The 19,817-nt window shown below is 41.1% G+C and overlaps 1 protein-coding gene across 2 annotated transcripts; it reads right to left on the bottom strand.

The window, feature by feature from the left end:
* Positions 1-2,748: 2,748 nt before the first annotated feature.
* C1D (C1D nuclear receptor corepressor) lies at positions 2,749-17,944 on the bottom strand. 2 transcript variants are annotated; one of them, XM_054383647.1, is made up of 5 exons: positions 17,901-17,944; positions 7,893-8,039; positions 6,534-6,600; positions 6,055-6,110; positions 2,749-3,223 (listed from the first exon to the last, which is right to left on the bottom strand). In XM_054383647.1, the coding sequence occupies exons 2-5, from the start codon at positions 8,037-8,039 to the stop codon at positions 3,047-3,049; spliced, it is 447 nt and encodes a 148-aa protein (XP_054239622.1). In that variant the 5' UTR covers positions 17,901-17,944; the 3' UTR covers positions 2,749-3,046. The 2 variants fall into 2 exon arrangements, with proteins under 2 accessions (XP_054239622.1, XP_054239623.1); XM_054383648.1 differs by lacking the exon at positions 17,901-17,944 and adding an exon at positions 13,090-13,123.
* Positions 17,945-19,817: the final 1,873 nt, after the last annotated feature.

Consider the following 19,817-nt stretch of genomic DNA (forward strand, 5'->3'; position numbering starts at 1 on the left):
CTCCTTCTGATAGGACTCTTAGTGAATAACAAGCCCATGATGATGTCCCTCTGTAGGGCATTTGTCTGGGTTGTTTTCTTTGTGTTGGAAAATTCACAAATTCAGGCTATGAATAGCCATACTGAATGATACAAGCCTTTAAAAAAAATACAAGTTTACAAAGTCACATTTGTAACATCTATTTAAGCTGCCCTATCACAAATATCAAATAACTGGATATAATTAATTACACCAGATGGACTTCAGCCTCAGTCTTGCCTAATAGCCTTGTATTATTCTTGTTTAAACATTTACCAATTAAACCTGTGTACTTTCCTGGACACTGAATTATGATCCCTTTCAGAAATTACCCTTTTAAGACAAAAGCTATAATTGAAGCTTAAGAGGAAAACCATGTAATGGAAATGTCCATCAATCCCCTTTAAATTAACAGCATCGGGCACAAATACAAGCTGAGCTACTCATTTCCTCAAGACAATGCCTCTCAAACTATAAGATGTTATCTCTCAGAAACCCCCTGTATCGAAGTGCTTGTGCCACTTCAAACTACTTCTATCCTATTGTCTTCCCAATTAGTTCATAGGGCACATGGCCTTTTTCCAAACTGATGGGTTTGAGATTAACATTTTGAACCTCAAGCTCTGGCTTTACACATGCAGACCTCTACATCCACACAAACTCCAGAAGTCTGTTTAGAATAACCTGCAACTGCCATTTGCAGTAGCAGGTTGAAAGGGGTAAAGACAGGACACAGACTGCTGGATGAACTCTGTCCAAACCTCCTGAGCACACCAAGAACTACTTCACATGAGTATTGCTATCTTTGGTTAAGAACACACTTTGGGTCTTTTGCATTTTTTAACCTTAATTGCACAAAAAAAGACTCCCAAGTCCAACAGCTCATTTGGCACAGCCACACCATTAACCTGTAAAAACAACAACATTCTCATTTTAGCTTTGCAGCTGGCAAACGTCTGTGGCCCTCTGACATGCACACTGACAAGCAGCAGTCCTGTAGATCAGTAGGCAGCAGTTAGGTACCTGAGTGAACAAATACACAATCAGGTTCTCTTGAAGGAATTGCTATTTATTCAAAGAGTTTATCATAAACAAAACTGTGTAAATTCATACCAGTCACTTTAAAAGTTTCTAGAGCTATGCAACGATTGTCTGAGTTTAATAAGCTTCTCAGTGTATTGAACTTGTACTTTCAAGCATGTCTTTTTAGATAGCCAGTGACAAGAGAACCTTCACTTTAGCACCTAATTCAGTTTAGTCTGTATTGAGCACAGGTATTCTGGACCCATTCCTTCTTTCGTTTAGTTTTTCACACTGACAATCTTCCCCAACCACTTTTGTAGACTGCCAACCACACTGCATTTTGGTGAAGTAATTTGATTACTGGTAACAACTGCTTTTGGACAGATAATTGGGATTTGCTTTGTAATATACTGAAAAATAAATTAATGAGGTTCTTCTGAAGGAAGTAACACACCTCCTCTCCTAAATGACTGAGCTTCACCTTTTGAGGAAAACAAGTATTTCAAGACAGAGCAGTAGTTTTTATTGCACCTGAGAATGCTTTCCCTGATGAACGATTGAGAAACAGCAATGTATGACCACACTCAGCATCATAGAATGCACTGGTTGGAAGGGACCTCGAGAGGTCATCTAGTCCAACCCCCCTGCAGGAATCAGGGATATCCCCAACCAGATCAGCTGGCTCAGAGCCCCATCAAGCCTGACCCTGAATGTCACTAGAGAAGGGGCCTCCCTCACCTCCCTGGACAACCTCTTCCAGTGTTCTTCCACCCTCACAGTAAAAAGCTTCTTCCTGATGTCCAGTCTAAATCTGCCCTTCTCTAGTTTCAAACCATTGGCCCTTGTCATACTGCTACGTGCCTCTGTAAACAGTCCCTGCCCAGCTTTCTTGTAGGCTTCCTTCAGATACTGGCAAGTCACACTAAGGTTTCCCCAGAACCTTCTCTTCTCCAGGTTGAACAACCCCAACTCTCTCAGCCTGTCTTTGTAAGAAAGGTGCTCCACCTCTCTGATTATTTGTGTGGCCCTCCTCTGGATCCTCTGGATCCGGTACATGTCATTCTTGTGTTGAGGGGAACAGAGCTGAACAGAGCAGAATCCCCTCCCTCCATCTGCTGGCCATCCTTCTTTTGGTGCAGCCCAGGATGCTATTGGCCTTCTGGGCTGCAAGTGGACATTGTTGGCTCATATCCAGGTTCTCATCCACCAGTACCCCCAAATCCTTTTCCGCAGGGCTGCTCTCTGTATCACATCACATCACTCCTACCACCTCTGAGCACACTTCTCTTTCTCACAGTGTCAGCAGCCAAAATTCCAAGCTATTTGCTAAGAGCTGTCCCCAGCCTGCTCCATAATTCGGACACTACAAATATTCCCTTGGGGATAATCTGGTTTTTCGATTGACCAAACAAGGTGGCTGAGAATGGAAACCAAGCTGCCTGCTTGTGGCCCTTGACGTTCAGCTTTCTCAGAGGCAACAGAAGTAAGGAGATATGGCATATGTTCAAGTTCAGAGGCTGAAAAGGAAACAGTTTAACACAGTAAATAAACCTCACAAAAATACAAATACAGCATTTCATACAGTGATGTAATGAGAAAGCAAACATGGCTCTTTTACAAACACCACAGACTGGATAGCACTGGTTTAGACTTTTTAATACTCATGGGAATAAAGACATATAAAAAAAAGTGTAAATCATTCAGGTGTTAAAAAAAGAGAAAAGGGGATTCTTAGGCATTATGAGCAAAGTATCACTTGTATCTATTACCATTAAGTGTATGTCAAGTCACTGCCATTTGAACACTGAAATGTGCCTTCTCTCATATCAGATGACAGACACACACCTCAGTGTTCTGGGCAAAATGAAACCCTGTCAACATCCTTAAATATACTTTCATCAAGGTGTTGCAATACAACACCTTTGCAAGATCCGTTCAGTATACAAAACATTTCAAAATCAGTTCTAGGTGTCTCACTTTTACATGAGGGGAAACAAAGTCCCCTTTAGTCCATCTTTCTCTTTTTCCCTTTAGCAGGGGTTTTGGAGGTATGTTCGTTTTCAGCACTTGGTTCCCAGAGTGCATTTCTTACAAATCTAGAAGCAGCTCCTTTATTGAGTTTGGATGCCTTTTTCTTGTCTGCTATTTCTTTGACCTTGTTCATGTAGGTTCTTACTCTCTCCTGAGGAGAAAACAGGAATAAAAGAAGAATGAAAAAAAAAAAAAATTATATTTCACACCATTCTCCCAAGACTGCTGTTACAATAAAATCAATGAGTAGAAGCCCTCCACACCATGCATTTCTGTAATAACTAGAAAAATACCATCATTTAAATATAAATACCAGGCTCTTAACTAACTTGAGCCTTCCCCTTTAACTAATCTTCCACCACAGGTGCCTACCATACTAATATCTGCATGACATCCACTGTCTTAGGAACATGAAGTCTACAGAGACGAAGACTCTAATCTAATCTACAGTAAGACAAGAATTGTTCTTGCAAGCAAAGTTAGAAAACAAAACCCTGGATTCAGTTTGGAGTTTGGCCTGCACAAAGATGGCAAAGTAATATTTAGCTATTTCCCATACTTACAGATGAATTGTTCTACCTGACTACTGCACCACCCCCCCCCCCCCAAAATTACAATTCAGCATGTACAATCAAAGCCAAAAGCATCTTACACAAAATCAAAGACTTCACAAGTGTTACACATGTGGCTACAGAGAAGTTGTGGTTAAGATCCTGAAATGGTCAAGGAAGCTTATTAGAGAGCCTATTTAAGGCAGCTTGATGAATTTCCAGCTACACCAAAGTTCTTTCTATGATGTAAATTAAAAAAGCTTATTTCCACTGCCATTCCATAAAGCAAGGAGATACTGCCTTGCCATCTTAGCCTACCATATTCATTCAGTGCCTAAGGGGTTTTGGAACAAAGCACGGCTTAGCTTCAGCCCCACCTAAATACACCTTCCCAGTTTAACAACATCATTTATGTGCCTACTCATCTTCATCTACTTCTGCAATCAAAGAAAATTATTCTGAGAGGGTAACCAAACCCTTCTAAGATGGAGGAACCACCCTCTGTTATGTGCCTGCTTCTCTTCCCTGACTAGAGAGGATACTTACAGTAATTCTGTAAAATACATGAAAGTTTGGTTAACAGATTTCATGTCTACACATTTAGCCTAATAAGGCCTCCAACTCCGGGGCCTTTAGGTGTTACTGGAATGAAAACTTAATGAAAATATATATAGGAATAATAAATGTGGATTAACAGAACATTTATGGATACCCCTAACTCAAAAAATGTTATGCAACCCACACGTTTCTCACATAGCCACTGACAGCTGTTTGAGTCTGGAACGTAAGTTACAAGACCTGCATTACAGAACTGATCTTCAGTTCTGCAGGATTCTAAGCAATTGATTTGCTGAGACTTTGGCCTCTTTTTCTGTATCAAAAACATAGCTTTAATGAGGAGAGCTTTACAAGGTCTGAAACCATGATAGACTGTCATATTTCTTTGGTGACTGAGATGGCTAATGAGAACAGATGGCAAACCCACATCTATCAGCTTGTGGAAAATAGCTGACAAGTGCCAATGTGACAAAAGGAATTAACTCAAATAGCTTGAATCTAAGTTTTAATAAAACACTCTTGTATTCCCTGTACATACACAAGGAAAACAACTCTAAAAACAAAGCAATTGTGGCAGAATAGTCTTTTTTCACTCCCTTTCCACATGAATAAGAACAATCACAACACTCTTGGAAGGAAGGAATGAAGGAATGTGCATTTATTCACCTTGATACTTGTAAAAGGGAAGGAGAATTGACTAAGAACCTAGGCTGTGACAATTTGATCATTCTTCAGAGTTAAAATGACTGGCAACTGTGAAGTAAAATACCAGCATAAAATATCCACAGCAGAATTTTTTTTAGTATCACTAAATTAACACAATATTCAGACACTACATAACATAGAAGGAACAAGAAATTGACTGAAAGCTCATGAAATATTAACTGATCCATTTTTTTAATATGATCCAGCCTAGACCACTGATATTAAAAATAGAAGCATTCTTATTATTCAAGCTAGCTTTGCCACATTTTTTCAGTCCTATCTTCTGCTGGTTATGTAAGGATTACATTTAAGCTAAGTATTTCCCTATTGCCCTGATGTAATATTTTCATTTATACAGGAATTAAAAGGGGTAACTGTAAGTTTTGATTTCTTTTTTTTTTTTTTTCCCCTTCAGGCTAAATGATTTGATTTTTTTCAGTCAGCAGAACTTTCAAGATAGCTGGGCCTTCTAGACTGTAGTCATGCATCTAAATGGAATATAAAGACAAACCCAGAAGATTTATTATAGGTTGTAAATATGTCACTAATGCAAAATTACTGGACAATACACATACAACTGGTGCCAAAAAAGCTTTTAGCTTTGTTGCTGAACTGGATTCTTTACTGCTGAGAAAATGAATTAATGGAGGTCTTGGAAGGGGGAGGGGAGCTCTTTCTTGTCTTCGCAAGTAAATCAACTGCGTTATGCTTCCAGAGTCATACCAAAGTAACGAAAAGCAGCCTCGGAGTTTAACATGATTCCACGTATTTATAATAAAAAAAAGTCATAGTGGAACTTATAAATTATTATCAGACATGTAACATTTTTTCATTTAACAGATAAAAGTGAAAAGCTGCTCTGTTCAGAATCCAGTTCTCAAAGGAGGAGAAAAAAAAAAAGATGACACTATTCATTTTCTTCTTTTCTAATTTCCGAAGACTACAACTTTGCTTTAAACAGTACTTTTTGGAACTAAAAATAGAACTATTTTAGTTTTAAGAGCCCACCAGGGCATATGAACAGTTATTTAACACCAAATACCATACGCATACTAGTATGACAACATAGCAATTCTAAACATAGACATAAACATTTTTTTACTTCAGTGTGAGTTAACCGTCCTGGACAAGTAAAATATCGCAGTGTATGCAGCAAAAGAAATCTTACCAATTCTTGTTTCACTGGATGTTCCTTTGGATTGATTCCCTGAGTAACCAAGTATACTAGAATAAAAAAAAAAAACATGGGTTGTTTTTTGAAACTGAAGGCTGTCGTGACTGAGGACCCTTCCACATAAAACCATTAATATGAATTGGAGTTAACTGTGTTAAGAATCTGACAAACTATTACCATCAAAACAAACCCAACCCAATAAACTTAACATGGTTAAACTTTCTGTCCTTAAAAGGACACAAAATGTTGTCATGAAAAAACATCCTCATGCACATTGAGAGTCAGATTTTGAGAATACCCATTTCTGATTTGGGGTTTAAACACCGTTTACCCCATGGATGGCAGTAATTTGTGTCCTCGGGGTAATTACAAGTTTCTAATTATTTAGCACGAAGTCTGATTATTTTGCAGCTGTCTAGAAGGTGCTTAATAGCAATCATAAGTACTACTCGTTCCTCCTACCACAGACTTACCCCAGAACATTGAATTCAATGTGTACACCGAAACCAAATCTAGCTTTGCTTGCTCAAGAGGGTCTAACTAGAATGAAAAACAAACACACGTTTGAACATTTGTGCACATATTACAATGGTAATATGCACGTTTTACAATGGTAAATGCATTCAGAATACACACTGAATGAGTCCACTTTTGCACCACAAGTAGATTGAGACTATGCCCATTTCTGTGCCATCACAGAACCACTCTCCTCTGAAAGTATTAACATCGTTTTTCCAGCCTGATGTTAAATGCTGCAGTCACAGATGGCCAAAAGCGCAACAATCTCTTGGCCTGTAGCTCTTAGACTACTTTCCCCATAATCAGAAATAAGTCCCTATTTTTCCACAGAAACTTAATTCAAAATAGTTGTTGCTACCAAGGGGTAAAAAACCCCAAAAGCCAAGCTGAAGCTCAAATGTGACTATAGTGGCTGCAGACAGTCAATGAGTATTTACACCACACATGGCAGACTCTGTTCAATGCATTCTGGAATACTTAGGGCTGTAATGCAAAAGAGGAATAAAGGTAATGAGGTTTTTTTTCCCTTGGCTGTCAAAGTCAATTTATTATTTCAGTCCTATAGCATTTCCAGAAACACTGATAACATCATTGTACAGCTCACTAGTTCTAGCATGGATACTGTCAAAAGATCAGTGTTGTCAAGACTGTTTTCTTTGTAATTTATTTGTGTTAGAATCCTCAGAGGATGAAGAAGTTCCCTGAAGTGCTGGCTTTTTCTTGCCCTACAGAAAGAAATTTTGTGTTAGGCTTTCAATGCCAAAAGACAGAGGGGCTTGTATGAAGTCTTTGGGCAGTACCCTGCTTTGCCTTTAAGCCCTGAAAAAAAGCCCACATTTTACAGACTTATGCTTCATAACATACCTAGAGGACACAAGTGCCAGGTTCTGCAAGTCTAGACTTCTAGAATCAGATCAATTTTCACCACCGTCAATTCACCTTCACTTCCTTCTGGGCATACCCAGTTCCATTTAGTCTGTCATGAAAAGGTCTCAAAAATGTGAATGACCTCCCTGTGATGAAAGAGCACCCAGCAGGCACTTCAAGGAAAGTCAGGAATAAGCTAGAATGTCCTCTACCTAAATGACTCACTGGTAAAATCATGACTTTTCAGCTTGACAGAACATGTCTTTAATTGTTTCATTTGTAAAATCATCTGGATACTTTGGAAAAGTAAGAATTTAACATATTCAGGTATCAAATGTAGGAAGTGTCATAGTTGTTACTTCTCTGTATGCTCTTTTATTTCTGTTTGGGTTTCCAAGGATTCTTGTGTTAATAACAAAAGAGCTATCAAAAGCCAGATTATTTACCTTTTGGAGAAGCTCACTCCTGGGAACTGACATCATTGTCTTCAACATCTCATCTACAGACCCAAGAGATTTTTCAAAGGCTGCAAGATAATCATGAATCTCAGTGGGGTATTCTTCCGTGTTAGTGTCATCTTCTGACATTTCCATCTGGAAAAAGGAAACAAAACTAATCATCCTTCTCCATTAAGGCCCTACAGAGTCAAAAGACTGAATTTTATGATACAAAGCACTAGCATTCACTCATCAAACATAAGAAATGCCTACTTCTGAAGAGCTCTGGCAGGTTATGTCAACAGTGACACAGCTAAAGGTCCTGTAGTTTCCGAGGTGTCTCCTAACTGCTGTGCAAAATGGCATAAAGGAGTGTTACAAATGACACAGCTATAAGTAGCTACCCTCCTAACAGTCCCAAACCAGTATTTAGCTTTTATGGTCTGTGATAGAAAGAAATTATTTGCTTGTTTAAAAGAAGTGCTCCATAAATCACAGCATATAAAGAGCTACACCAAGTAACAGGCAGGACACTAAAAAAAGAAAAAAAACCCAGACATTACTTCAGCTTTAGATTCAGCTTTAGAGCAGTCATACAGCACCATTTAAGTCAGGCTCAGTTACACCTTCCAGTGCTAAATTTAAGGGTTGGTCCAAGAAATCCTTTGTGTGAGCCCTGCATCCAGTTTTCCTGAATTCTCTATGGGATATTACAGTCTGTGATATAACTCTACTAGCAACAAAGCTGAGTTGGTTTGGAGATTTCAGAATACTCTGGAAATCTTGTAGACACATCTATGCACAGCAACTCTGAGAAACAAAAAAACCCAAAGCACTCTTTTTTTGATCCAGCATTCATGGTAACATGGCATGGCTATTGCCAAGCCATCTGGCTGCTGCCTTACAACCAGTATTCTTTAATTCCTCTCAAATCATACATCACCATCAATCTTGGGGACTTAATGGTACTGACAGCTAGCTTATTTTCTACAACCTTCTACTGACTGAGCAACAACATTTGGAATGTTATAAGGAAAGAAGAGGAAAAAATAAATCATTTTGTAAGTTTTGGTAAGATCCACTGATCTGGATCTTACTGGTAAAATCACCTCTGAAACACTATGTCCACTTCTGGGTTCCCCAGTTCAAGGACAGCGACTTGCTGGAGAAGGTACAGAAAAGGGCTACAAAGATAATTAGGGGACTAGAACATCTCCCTTATGAGGAGACTGAGAGAGTTAAGTCTTTTTAGTCTGGAAAAGAGAAGACTGAGGGATTTCATAAATGCTTATAAATATCTAAAGGGTGGGTGTCAGGAGGATGGGGCCAGGCTTTTTTTCAGTGGCACTCAGTAACAGGGCAAGGGGTAAGGGGCACAAACTTGAACATAAAAAGTTCCATCTAAACTTGAGGAGGAACTCTTATTTAAGGGTGGTGGAGCACTGAGCAGGATGCTCAGAGACGTGGTAGAGTCTCCATCTCTGGAGGCATTGAAAGCCCACCTGGACATGTTCCTGTGTAACCTGCTCTAGGTGAATCTCCTTTGGCAGGGGGGTTGGACTCTGATCTCTGGATCCCTTCTCTTCTACTCCCTACCATTCTGTGATTCTGTGACTTTCCTGCTCATTTGGTGAGCTGCATCTAGAACAGTGGGAGCATCTGGATCCCTGCAGTCCTTCCTACTTAAGATCTGATAATCCCACTACCCAGCTGCTGTGTACAGAGCAGGGGCACATAAATTGTAGAAACTGCACTTTATCTACAAACACCAAGTGCAAACAGCAAGGAAACAGCAAACAGCTGTCACATCACTGGAGTTTGTTTTAGATAACGATTTGATCTTTCCCTTTTCCTGGCAAGAACAAGGTATGTGTGAGAGAAGTTTCTTTTTATTTATATTGTCTCCTGGAGGTCAAACAGGGGGAAGACTGGGAGGAAAAACAGTCTGGAGCTACTCAAGCTTGTCTGCAACTCCAGTTTTAACTGCACCAGTGTGATTTCAGAAATATCAGCCAGTTAACAGGCCCAGTTTCACCACTGCTGTTTGCACAGTTCAGTATTATAATCCTGCTCAGCTGCATGACTTTTCATCCTGAGCTGGTTTTCAGATTGAGTACAGAATCACAATGCTAACAATGACACTGAAGGTCCCCTCCCCACCCCAGCATGCAACTCACACACTTAACTACTATTCCAGTCAGCTGCAGCACACCTAAGCAAAAAAACATAGCTGAACCCACATGATATTGCCCCCAGAAGAAAGCTGAAATGGACTTACAATATTGCCCCCAAAAACCCCAAGCAGCAATACAATTATTTTTGCCATTTAGGATAGCATTTTTTGTGTTTGGTTCTGTCCTGGCCACTTGCATTATAATCACCCTTCTTAGGCTGATTAAAAGAATTCAGAATCCACGTTTGTTGTTAACTTTTAGTCACATAATACAGCACAGAAAATACTCAAAGCTACAGAAGAAACTACATTTTCCCAGCTGTTAGCAGAGTTAAGCTTGGTTAGAAGGTGTCTGTCCATACATACTTACTATCCTTACACATGCAGGGAGAGAGGTGTAATCCAATCTAACAATCACCTATGGAGCTTACCATCATGACAACTTAATGTACTATGGTCTTAATTTGATGGACAGGCATGAACATAGGGATAAATTCCAACTTTTCTCTCTCCCTTTATCAGAGCATCCAGCAACAGCAACTGCAGGAATAAATAAAATTAAAAAAAAAAAACCAAAACCAAAAACAAACAAACAAAAACACCAAAACCCCACAGCAGGAATATGTTATCAGTAAAAACTAATTTCATCTATTTTATGGCATTTGCAAGGATAAGCAGCCACTAGAGTATATATGATATTCTTTCTAATATCCCAAGCTAGACCAAAAGAACAAGACAGAGAAAAAATGGCAAGATGGAAAGATAACAGAGACAGTCCAAAACATATTTTTCTATGATTGTTGCCTCATGAACCAGGAAAAAAACCCTAAAGTTCCCCTCATATGACCAAGTATTTCCTTGACATTGTCAATTAGCAAGGAAAGAGGAAAAAAAAAAGAAATGCATCATCCTTCAATGGATGGAGGCTGCCCATTAGCCCACATACAGTACTCTTCATTGATAAGTCTGCTCCTTCTGCCCCAGGAGGAGGAAGAATTTGTTGAACTTGGGTTTTCTGACCGTTTTAACAGGAACTAGCAAGTTCCTGCTCCTGCTGTGGAGGGACCTCTCATTAGACTGTTGTTTCAGCATTACTAATCTCTAAGCAGGATATGTTACAGTGTTGGCACATGCCAGCAATAAGGCAGCAGTCAACAGCCTAAAATAGTTTTGGTAACATTAAATCAACAAGAGCAAACTCACACTACATTACAAAACATGTACACCGGAAACTCCCCAACATGGTTTCTGCCAAAATCAACACACAGACTGCAAAGTCACACCTGCAGAATGACAAGGCCAAGGACAGGAGGAACCAAGACCACATCAGTGATTCTCTAAACACACCCAAAGGCTACACTGCACTCAACAGTTACTAAACCACAGACAAAATTTACCTCACAGTTTACAAGTGCATCTCTATATATTCTGAACAGTTACAAATTTAATTCAGTTCCTGAAGTCAACGTTTACCACACAGTTTCAATGTTGAATTTGCTGACCTTCTACCAAATTTTGTTTGACACAGAGGAAAAAAAATAAGGACAGTAAAAATAGTCAGAGAAGTTAGGAAAATACTTGCTGAGTGAACATGTGAAAAATAGGAAAGCCTAAGGGAAATAAGGATGGTGGCATTTTGATGACGAAGTAGTAACATTATTCATAGATTCACAGAATTCTTTGGGTTGGAAGGGACCTTAAAGATCATCTAGTTCCAAAACCCTTGCCATGGGCAAGGACACCTTCCACCAGACCAGGTTGCTCAAGGCCTCATCCATCCTGGCCTTGAGCACCTCCAGGGAGGGGTCACCCACAACCTCCCTGGGCAACCTGTGCCAGTGTCTCACCACCCTCACTGGGAAGAGTTTCTTTCTAATATCCACTCTAAATCTACACTTTTCCAGCTTAAATCCATCTCCACTCATCCTATCACTACAAGCCCTTGCAAAAAGTCAATTCCTGGCTTTTTTATAGGCCCCTTCAAGTACTGGAATGCTGCTATAAGGTCTCCCCAGAACATTCTCCAGGCTGTACAGACCCAATTCCCACAGCCTGTCCCCACAGGGGTGGTGCTACAGCCCTTTGATCATCTTTGTGGCCCTCCTCTGGACCTGCTCCAGCAATTGCATAGAATCATAAAATTGTTAGGATTGGAAGGGACCTCAAGGATCATCTAGTTCCAACCCCCCTGCCATGGGCAGGGACACCTCACACTAGATCAGGTTGCTCACAGCCACATCCAGCCTGGCTGCAAAAACCTCTAGGGATGAGGCTTCTACCACCTCCCTGGACAACCTGTTCCAGTGTCTCACCTCCCTCATGGTGAAGAACCTCTTCCTCACATCCAATCTGAATCTACCCATTTCTATTTTTGTTCTATTCCCCCTAGTCCTATCATTACCATGTCCCTCTTATGCTGGGGGCCCTAGAACTGACCACATTACTCCAGGTGGGGTCTCAGAAGAGCAGAGCAGAGCAGAATCACCTCCCTCATCCTGCTGGTCACACTTTTTCTGATGCAGGCCAGGACACAGTTGGCTTCTGGGCTGCCAGAGCACGTTGCCAGCTCATACTGATGCAGAACACAATCTATGGTTGTGTGCATGATGGTAATACTCCATATGATCTTTAATTTTGAGAACGCAAACCAAATTTCACAACCCATAAGCATAAAATAGAAGAGACAAAGCCTGCCCTAAGGACCCCGAAGTAAACAGACAGTGATGAAAAATGTGGTATGACTTCATAATACCAATCTATCAGAAGCAACTTTCCCTTTTTAACCCTAAGCTTCCAACACTGCCATGTAGTTTATTGGAAGACAGTACCAAAGAGAAAGCTATTTGAGAAAGAAAAGGACTTCACATCACAGAAGTAAACTATTGTCATCAGAAAGCTCACTCATTGATTATTCTGATCAAAAACTATTGTATAAAATTAATTTCTGTGGGTGGCAAAATCTCTGAACATTCTCAAATTCTTGAAAAATTCTGAACATTTTTTTCCCCTCCCCAGAAACATGACTACACTTACGTTAACTTCTGCTTAGGAAACAAGAAACACCTTGTTTTCTCTCCAGCCAACAGAATATAAACTACGGCAAGTAATACATTCAACCTGCCAAAAAGGGAAGGGAGGAAAGTATCAGACATTATCAACCACAGAAAAGACACAAATATGAAAAGAAGAAAGCAAGGCAAAGATGACATCTTCTGCAGACTGCATAAAAAAAGACTAAAACAGCTGACAGACAGAAGCAGTTTACCATTGTGCTAACGTGGCTATTGCTCTAAGATCCAACCAAGTTAAATGCTATATTAAGGAAGTTTAAATACAAGAAAACAAAACATGGGTGACTGTGTAGAATACAAAAATCATCCATCTTCCCATTTAGCTTTCAGTGGAATGATGAGAAGATCTCTGTAGACTCCTTGCAAGAAAAGCACACCCATGACTGGCATACAAAGGTAAAGGAAAAGAAGGAAAACTGCAGACAATTTCCAGGTAGCTTTTATGACTTGTCATTAAATATATATGGTGCTTTAACACATGGCTTAGAAAATAATTGCCAGCTGGTTTAAAAAGCAAGAACATACCTCCCTTCCTGCATACCCCAACAGGAAAATCGTATCTGTCATAGAGACAGATTCTAACTAGGCCCTGGGTACCTCCGAGAGATTCTGAACATAAACAGTGAAAGCAATGCATCCATGCAGCTATCAACATGAAAGCACAGAATAGTTTAGGTTGGAATGAACACGGCAATAGGAAACCCAAAAAAGACAGAATTAAAGATTGCTCAGTGTTAGTGCACATAGTCTTCAAGTGGAATTAAAACTGCCAGTTCAGGATAAAAGTGGTCTGCCTGAAACATTTTGTAACATGCAAACAGAAGGCAAAAGTAATCTAGCATCCTTCATTATGCTTAATATTGCAATTCACTTCAGACTTGTGAGGCTGGAAAAGACCTTTCAGACCATGAAGTCCAACCATTAACCCAACACTACCAAGACAGCTGCTAAACCATGCCCTTCAGCACCACGTCTGCATGTCTTTTAAATTCCTCCAGGGGTGATTCAATTACTTCCCTGGGCAGCCTGTTCCAGGGCTTGACAAGCCTTTCAGAGCAGAAATTTTTCCTAATGTCCAACCCTAAACATCCCCTGGCACAATTTCAGGCTGTTTCCACTCATCCTGTCACTTGCTACTTGGGAGAAGTTTATTCTGATCTGTCTTAAAAGAGAAGGAATAATATTTTTTGAGGCTCACTTACACTTAAGTTTAAACAACTCATACTCACTACAGCTCCATCTATATCCAGCAAACCAACTCTACTCTAAATCTGCATGATTCATACATTTTTACTCTGAGCTGTCCTACATTCCATGTTTGATGGCATAGTCATCTCCCCTTCCTAACAAATCCAATACAGCCTGGCTCTTGTTCAGCTCCAACCTGTAGGAACAATAACCAGTAAGTACTGAGCTTTCTTTAGGTATGTCCAGAACATGTCTTAGGGAGAGGTTTTCATAAAAGCTGTCACTCAGACTATGCTACCACAGCTCACTTCAGGAATGGGACTTTGAAGTGATGGTAGTCAATTTGTACATCTAAACTGGTCTGTAAAACATCCACTTTTGGTTGCACTGAACCTAGCAACAACTTCTTGTGCAGCAAAATAACATCTGCTTGCACAAAACAGTTCAGACAGAGTAGGGTTTTGTTAATGACAGCAATCACTACTGAACACTTCTGTCGTACCAAATCTGCAGTGAACGAGAAATAAATCTGCTTGCAGTTCCTGTATGCCCTAAGATTAAACTACCTCTTCTAAAATTTGCTGCCACTCTCCATTGGTATCAGCACCATGAATATCCAGAATTAAAGCCAAGGAGTATTTTAATCCTTTTAACTGTTGACCTCCTTTGTTTCCTTTAGACACTAGTTCCACAACATTCTGTGTAACATGTGACAAAGCCCTTCCTCTCATCAAAATTCAATTTCCTGTATTTGCACTGCATGCAGGGTCTTTCTCTAGCTGTTTAAAACAGCAATCCCAATCTATTTTTGGTTGTTCATTACCTGACTGTGCTAAAAAAATCTGTTCAACTATTAGGAGCATATTTACCCACTTTTCAGTTGAACATAGCACAGTAACTGTGGGATGTTGTGTTCTAAGCATTGTATTCCAAGCATCAACCCTTACTGATGGGGGGAGAATCTGTTTTTTTTCCCCTTCAATAGAATTTAAGGCTTTTTCCCTGAATAGAATTTAAGAGCTGATGACCTGACAAAAAGAAGACCAACTACTATCAGCAAAGGGATGTGCAAAATCACAGAAGTGATGGAGTAATAGGGAAAACTTACTTCATTTGAGGATGTGGAGTTTTCACTGGGATTGGAACACATGAAATAAAACCTTGCGAGATGGAGAACAGAGGTGCACTCTAGCCTAGCACAGGAAAATAACACATGGCAATAACTACAGCCTGACACAAAAGGGACAACAAAAAACTAGAGAGAACAGAAGAAGCCAATATAAAGGAATTCAAGCTACTTCCTAGCACAGCAAAATGGAGTTTGTACAGAACAGCATGCATGGGGAACACGGTCACACAAAGAGATAACTAAATGTAGTGTTACACCACAAGCAAGCCTGCATGAAGAATGAAGACCAGCCAGAGTTACAGGGAACAAAGAGAGCTCAGACAAAGATAATACAGTCTGCAGCCTCAAACCTTTCATAGTCTGTTATCACATCCCTAGACATCATCTCTACAGTTAACAATATCAAGCTTCACTCTCATTGTTACTCCTCAATCGACCACCTCTCTTTCTTCTCTCTGTGCCTGCTTCTGTAACCAGGAGCTGTAGTGACCAGCACCATTCCAGTGTACTCTTTATGTGTTTAAAGGAATTCATCATTTCTCAGCTCACCATTCCATTCCCATACACAGCCTACAATTTTCCACTGCTGCCATTAAAAGCAAACAAACAACTTCACTAAAGGCAGGCAGTCCACATGAAAAGCAGATCAACTGCACGGAGATGAAGATTTGATTCCAAAAATCTTAAACCACTTCAGAGAGAAATGCATTTGTCAGAAAGGTCTGCGTCAGGTCTGTGTGACTGCTGCACTACATGCCTGAAAGAAAGCCTAAGAATTCTAACAAGCACTTCCAAGCCTCCCATGCTCTGAGCTATAGCTTTAGGTTAAGTGCTTTCCGAATCCTTTAGCAAGAGTCATCCTGCCACTCAATTAGTGACATCCATGTATTCCTCTTTGGAAGTGTTATTCTACGTTGTTAACCACAAAATGAGCTAGACACCTTTCAATTTTGATTTATTTTTACAATCAAGTGTTGCCATTTTTGTCTCAGAAATGAGGCCTTTTAATTAGCATAACCAGAAGTGTAATTTGCAAGGCAAAGCCCCTTCTAAGTTGCTAGCAGCAACTAAGCTTGCAGAAAAGCTATGACAAAGCATAAGAAAGGGGACATCTTCACCCTTGCAGCAACATCAGAGAAAGGTGACAAGATCAACTTCATTACAAGCACCTGAGCTTAGTAATTTTAACTATCACCTGCCTTTCCATCAGGGGAAAAGAGTGGTGAACTACTTTAGTCATGACCTGGATGTGCAGGCTGTATCTTCTATTTGAAAAGAATGTTCTTCTTGCAACAACTACCAAGTTCTCACAGTTGCAACACTATTTTCCTCACTTTTAACAGGAATGTACACTGTTTACTGCCCAAATATAGCCTTCCTGAGTACAACCCTTCTCAAGGCATGACTCCAGCTGAAAATCCTCTTTTTCATGGGCAGCTACACAAGTCATGAATTCAACTGTGCTTATGCTTACTAACAAAATCAGTATCACACATGACTCCACCCTCAGTTCTAGAATGTTTCAGAAGAGCATCCACACTTCTGGGACAGGGACTTAGAGCTCCCCTGGAGGCCTAGTTCAGCTCTCTGGCCTCACATGCATTCCAGGTGAAGTAGGTATGCATGCAAACCAAGGCCTTCCCAGCAATTTAGAGACAAAACCCCCTGTTCTAGCACCTCTTTGAGAAAAATTAAACACTGTAGCGATTCTTCACACACAGCAAAACCGGATTTTAAAGGAGGCCTGTAAGAACGACAGGGATAGGCTGGGCCTGTTATGACAGGCCAAGAGGTAATGACTTTTTTAAACTAGGATTTTTTTTTTTTTAAGATAAATGGATTTACACAGCAGATAAGGAAGACATTTTTTTAGAGACAGAGTGATGAGACACTGACCCAGGTTGTCCAGAGAGGTGGTATAAGCCCCATTCCTGGACACATTCCAAGTGAAGTTGGAAGGGGCTGTCAGCAACCGGCTCTAGTTGCAAATGTCCCTACTGCCTGCAGCGGGGGTGAACTAGACAACCTTTAGAGGTCCTCTCCAATCCAAACCATTCGGTGATCCTGCGATTCTTAGCATCCGAACCGAATGCTTTCGGTTACAAAACTTTCTCAGGGAGCTGGAGGTACCCTTGAAGGCCGACACAGGACTGCTGCTTACAGTACATCGCTAGGGTCTGACACTGATCTTTTCGGCCAGCCTCACCTCCACTTCTAAACAGACTGGAACCCCAAAAGGTCATCACAACGCACTTGTGAGCCGCTACCAGAGACCCTGCCTCCCACAACACAGCTCCCCCTTTTTCAACGCCTCTGAAAAGCCCTAAGAAGCACCCGGAGCAGCAGTCTGACTGCCTGGACGACACCCCTCACCCCAAGCCAGGTTCCTGTCTCTCCATCCTCCCTGGCCCGCCGGCTCTGCGAATCCCCAAAAGAGGGGAAGAACAGGCTCTTACCTGCGGGCCGGCAGCCGAGCCCCACAGGCCGCGCCGCCAGGAGAGGTACGAGGAGGCGGGGACTGCGCCGGCGCGCGGCGGTGACGTCAGTTCCCAGGACGCTGGGCGCGGGCCGCGGGGCGGAGCAGAGCAGGCAGCGTAGGTCACAGCGGCCGCCGGTAGCTGTGGTACTGCTGTCGTGCCAGGCACCGGGATGGCGGTCGCTTCTGTCCTTACGGAAGAGAAATCGGGCCCGCTCTTTTAAGGCAGAAAACCTTGCTGCCCGGCAGTCAGCCCTGTGCGGGTGGAGAAGGGAAACAGCCGCGTCTCTCAGGCTGTTCCCAAACGCTCCAGTTGACTCCTGGAAAAAGGGGAGGCGCAAACTGGTTTTCGAGGGGGAGCGCCGGCGATGCCTCGTTTACACGGAGGTGTCCCAGGGGAAGGGCTGTATCTGGCTGAGGTTCACAGCATGGCAGGAGTTGGAAGTGACCTGTGAAGATGATCTAGTCCAAGCTCCCAGCTAGGCAGGCTCACCCAAAGTAAATCGCACAGGAAGGCGCCCAGGCGGCTTTGGAATGTCTCCAGAGACAGAGACTCCACAACCTTCTCTGGGCAGCCTGTATCCCAGTGTTCTGGCACCCTCAAAGGGAAGAACGTTTTTCCTTATATGGAATCTCCTGTGCTCAAGTTTGTGTCCATTGCCCCTTGTCCTGTCACTGCATGTCACTAGACCCCACTGAGAAGAGCGGCTCCATCCTCAGACACATCTTCACCTAGTCTTCCAGTAAGGGTTAGTTTCTAATTGCATTACAGGTTGTAACTGCCACATTTTGTCCTCAAGATTTCAGCAAATAAATCTGGGTTCAAAATGCAGTGGATTAGTATTTCCCCACTGCAAGAGCTTAGTGAGTGGAAGACTGTGTAAATACATCTGTGGCTTCCAAAGATAAGACCTATATTTGACACATTTAACTTCTGGAAAGTGCTAAAAGAGAAGCCTGCATCTGCATCAAAAGCATTGGCATTACTAGCCAAAGACCTCTTTCTCCTTGTTTCTGGTCACAATCTTATCTGAAGCTTACTATAACTAAAGCCTGCAGCCTATCCCCTCGAGGGTACATTAAGATAGGATCACTGGAATCCTTCAGCGTAGTTGAAGAGGGCCAGTTCTCAACTGTAGGTTAGCAGGAGTGCATGTGGCTGATTAAGTCATGGTTGGTTGCCTGAATGGAATGTGCTGAGCTGGCTTACTCAGCATCAGGGTTTCTAGAGAAAGAGAAAAACACGTCCAGTACGAAGAAGGACAAGGTCACGGCTGGGGAAAGTGGAAGAATGTATTCACAGAGGGAACAGGAATAGAAGTTTGGGGGCCTTACTTGGCTTCAGAGCACTTCTCTGTGCCTTCAGTGCAATTTAAAATACTGCAAAAGTGAGGTTCTTGTTAATATGTTCATTTACATCTAAGTGTTATACTATGTCTATTCTAATTAAATCAGTATGAAATGCAAATAAGAGTCTTTTCCCCTACTCCCAGTTGGAAGCATATCTAAAGATCTTAAGATCGAGTAGTTACTTGTTTACATCTTGTCATCTCCTTTTCCTTCAGGAGATTTAGAGGTTTAGGTTTTCAGTTTTAACCAAAAATGTCTGCAAAAGCAATACAATTTTTTTTCTAACAGAGTATTTATAAAAGCATCAAACAGGGATTCTTTAAGAGCCCTTCAGCTGTATGTGGGATGTATATACAGATAGAATATCTGGGGCAGGAGATGGTATCCCTGATGCTTTTTTCATAACCAGTTCTTAAATGCAAAAAACAGTCTGAATTATTTTATCTTGGTCATTTTTACTACTACAAATACAGAATTATGCACTGTTGGTAAAAGGAATAATATTTCACTGTTTTGTTTTTTTCATAACCATTTCTTACTTTCAAAA

Source organism: Indicator indicator, chromosome 9 (genome assembly GCF_027791375.1).
Source record: "Indicator indicator isolate 239-I01 chromosome 9, UM_Iind_1.1, whole genome shotgun sequence".
In the NCBI taxonomy this organism is placed as follows: domain Eukaryota; kingdom Metazoa; phylum Chordata; class Aves; order Piciformes; family Indicatoridae; genus Indicator; species Indicator indicator.

Bases quoted from the DNA above. Each gene is read 5' to 3' on its own strand.
- C1D (XM_054383647.1), bottom strand. From the start codon at position 8,039: ATGGAAATGTCAGAAGATGACACTAACACGGAAGAATACCCCACTGAG. The intron at 6,601-7,892 runs GTAAATAATCTG...TTTTCATTCTAG, and splicing joins GGAGTGAGCTTCTCCAAAAG to TTAGACCCTCTTGAGCAAGC. The intron at 6,111-6,533 runs GTAAGTCTGTGG...TTTTTATTCTAG, and splicing joins ATTGAATTCAATGTTCTGGG to TATACTTGGTTACTCAGGGA.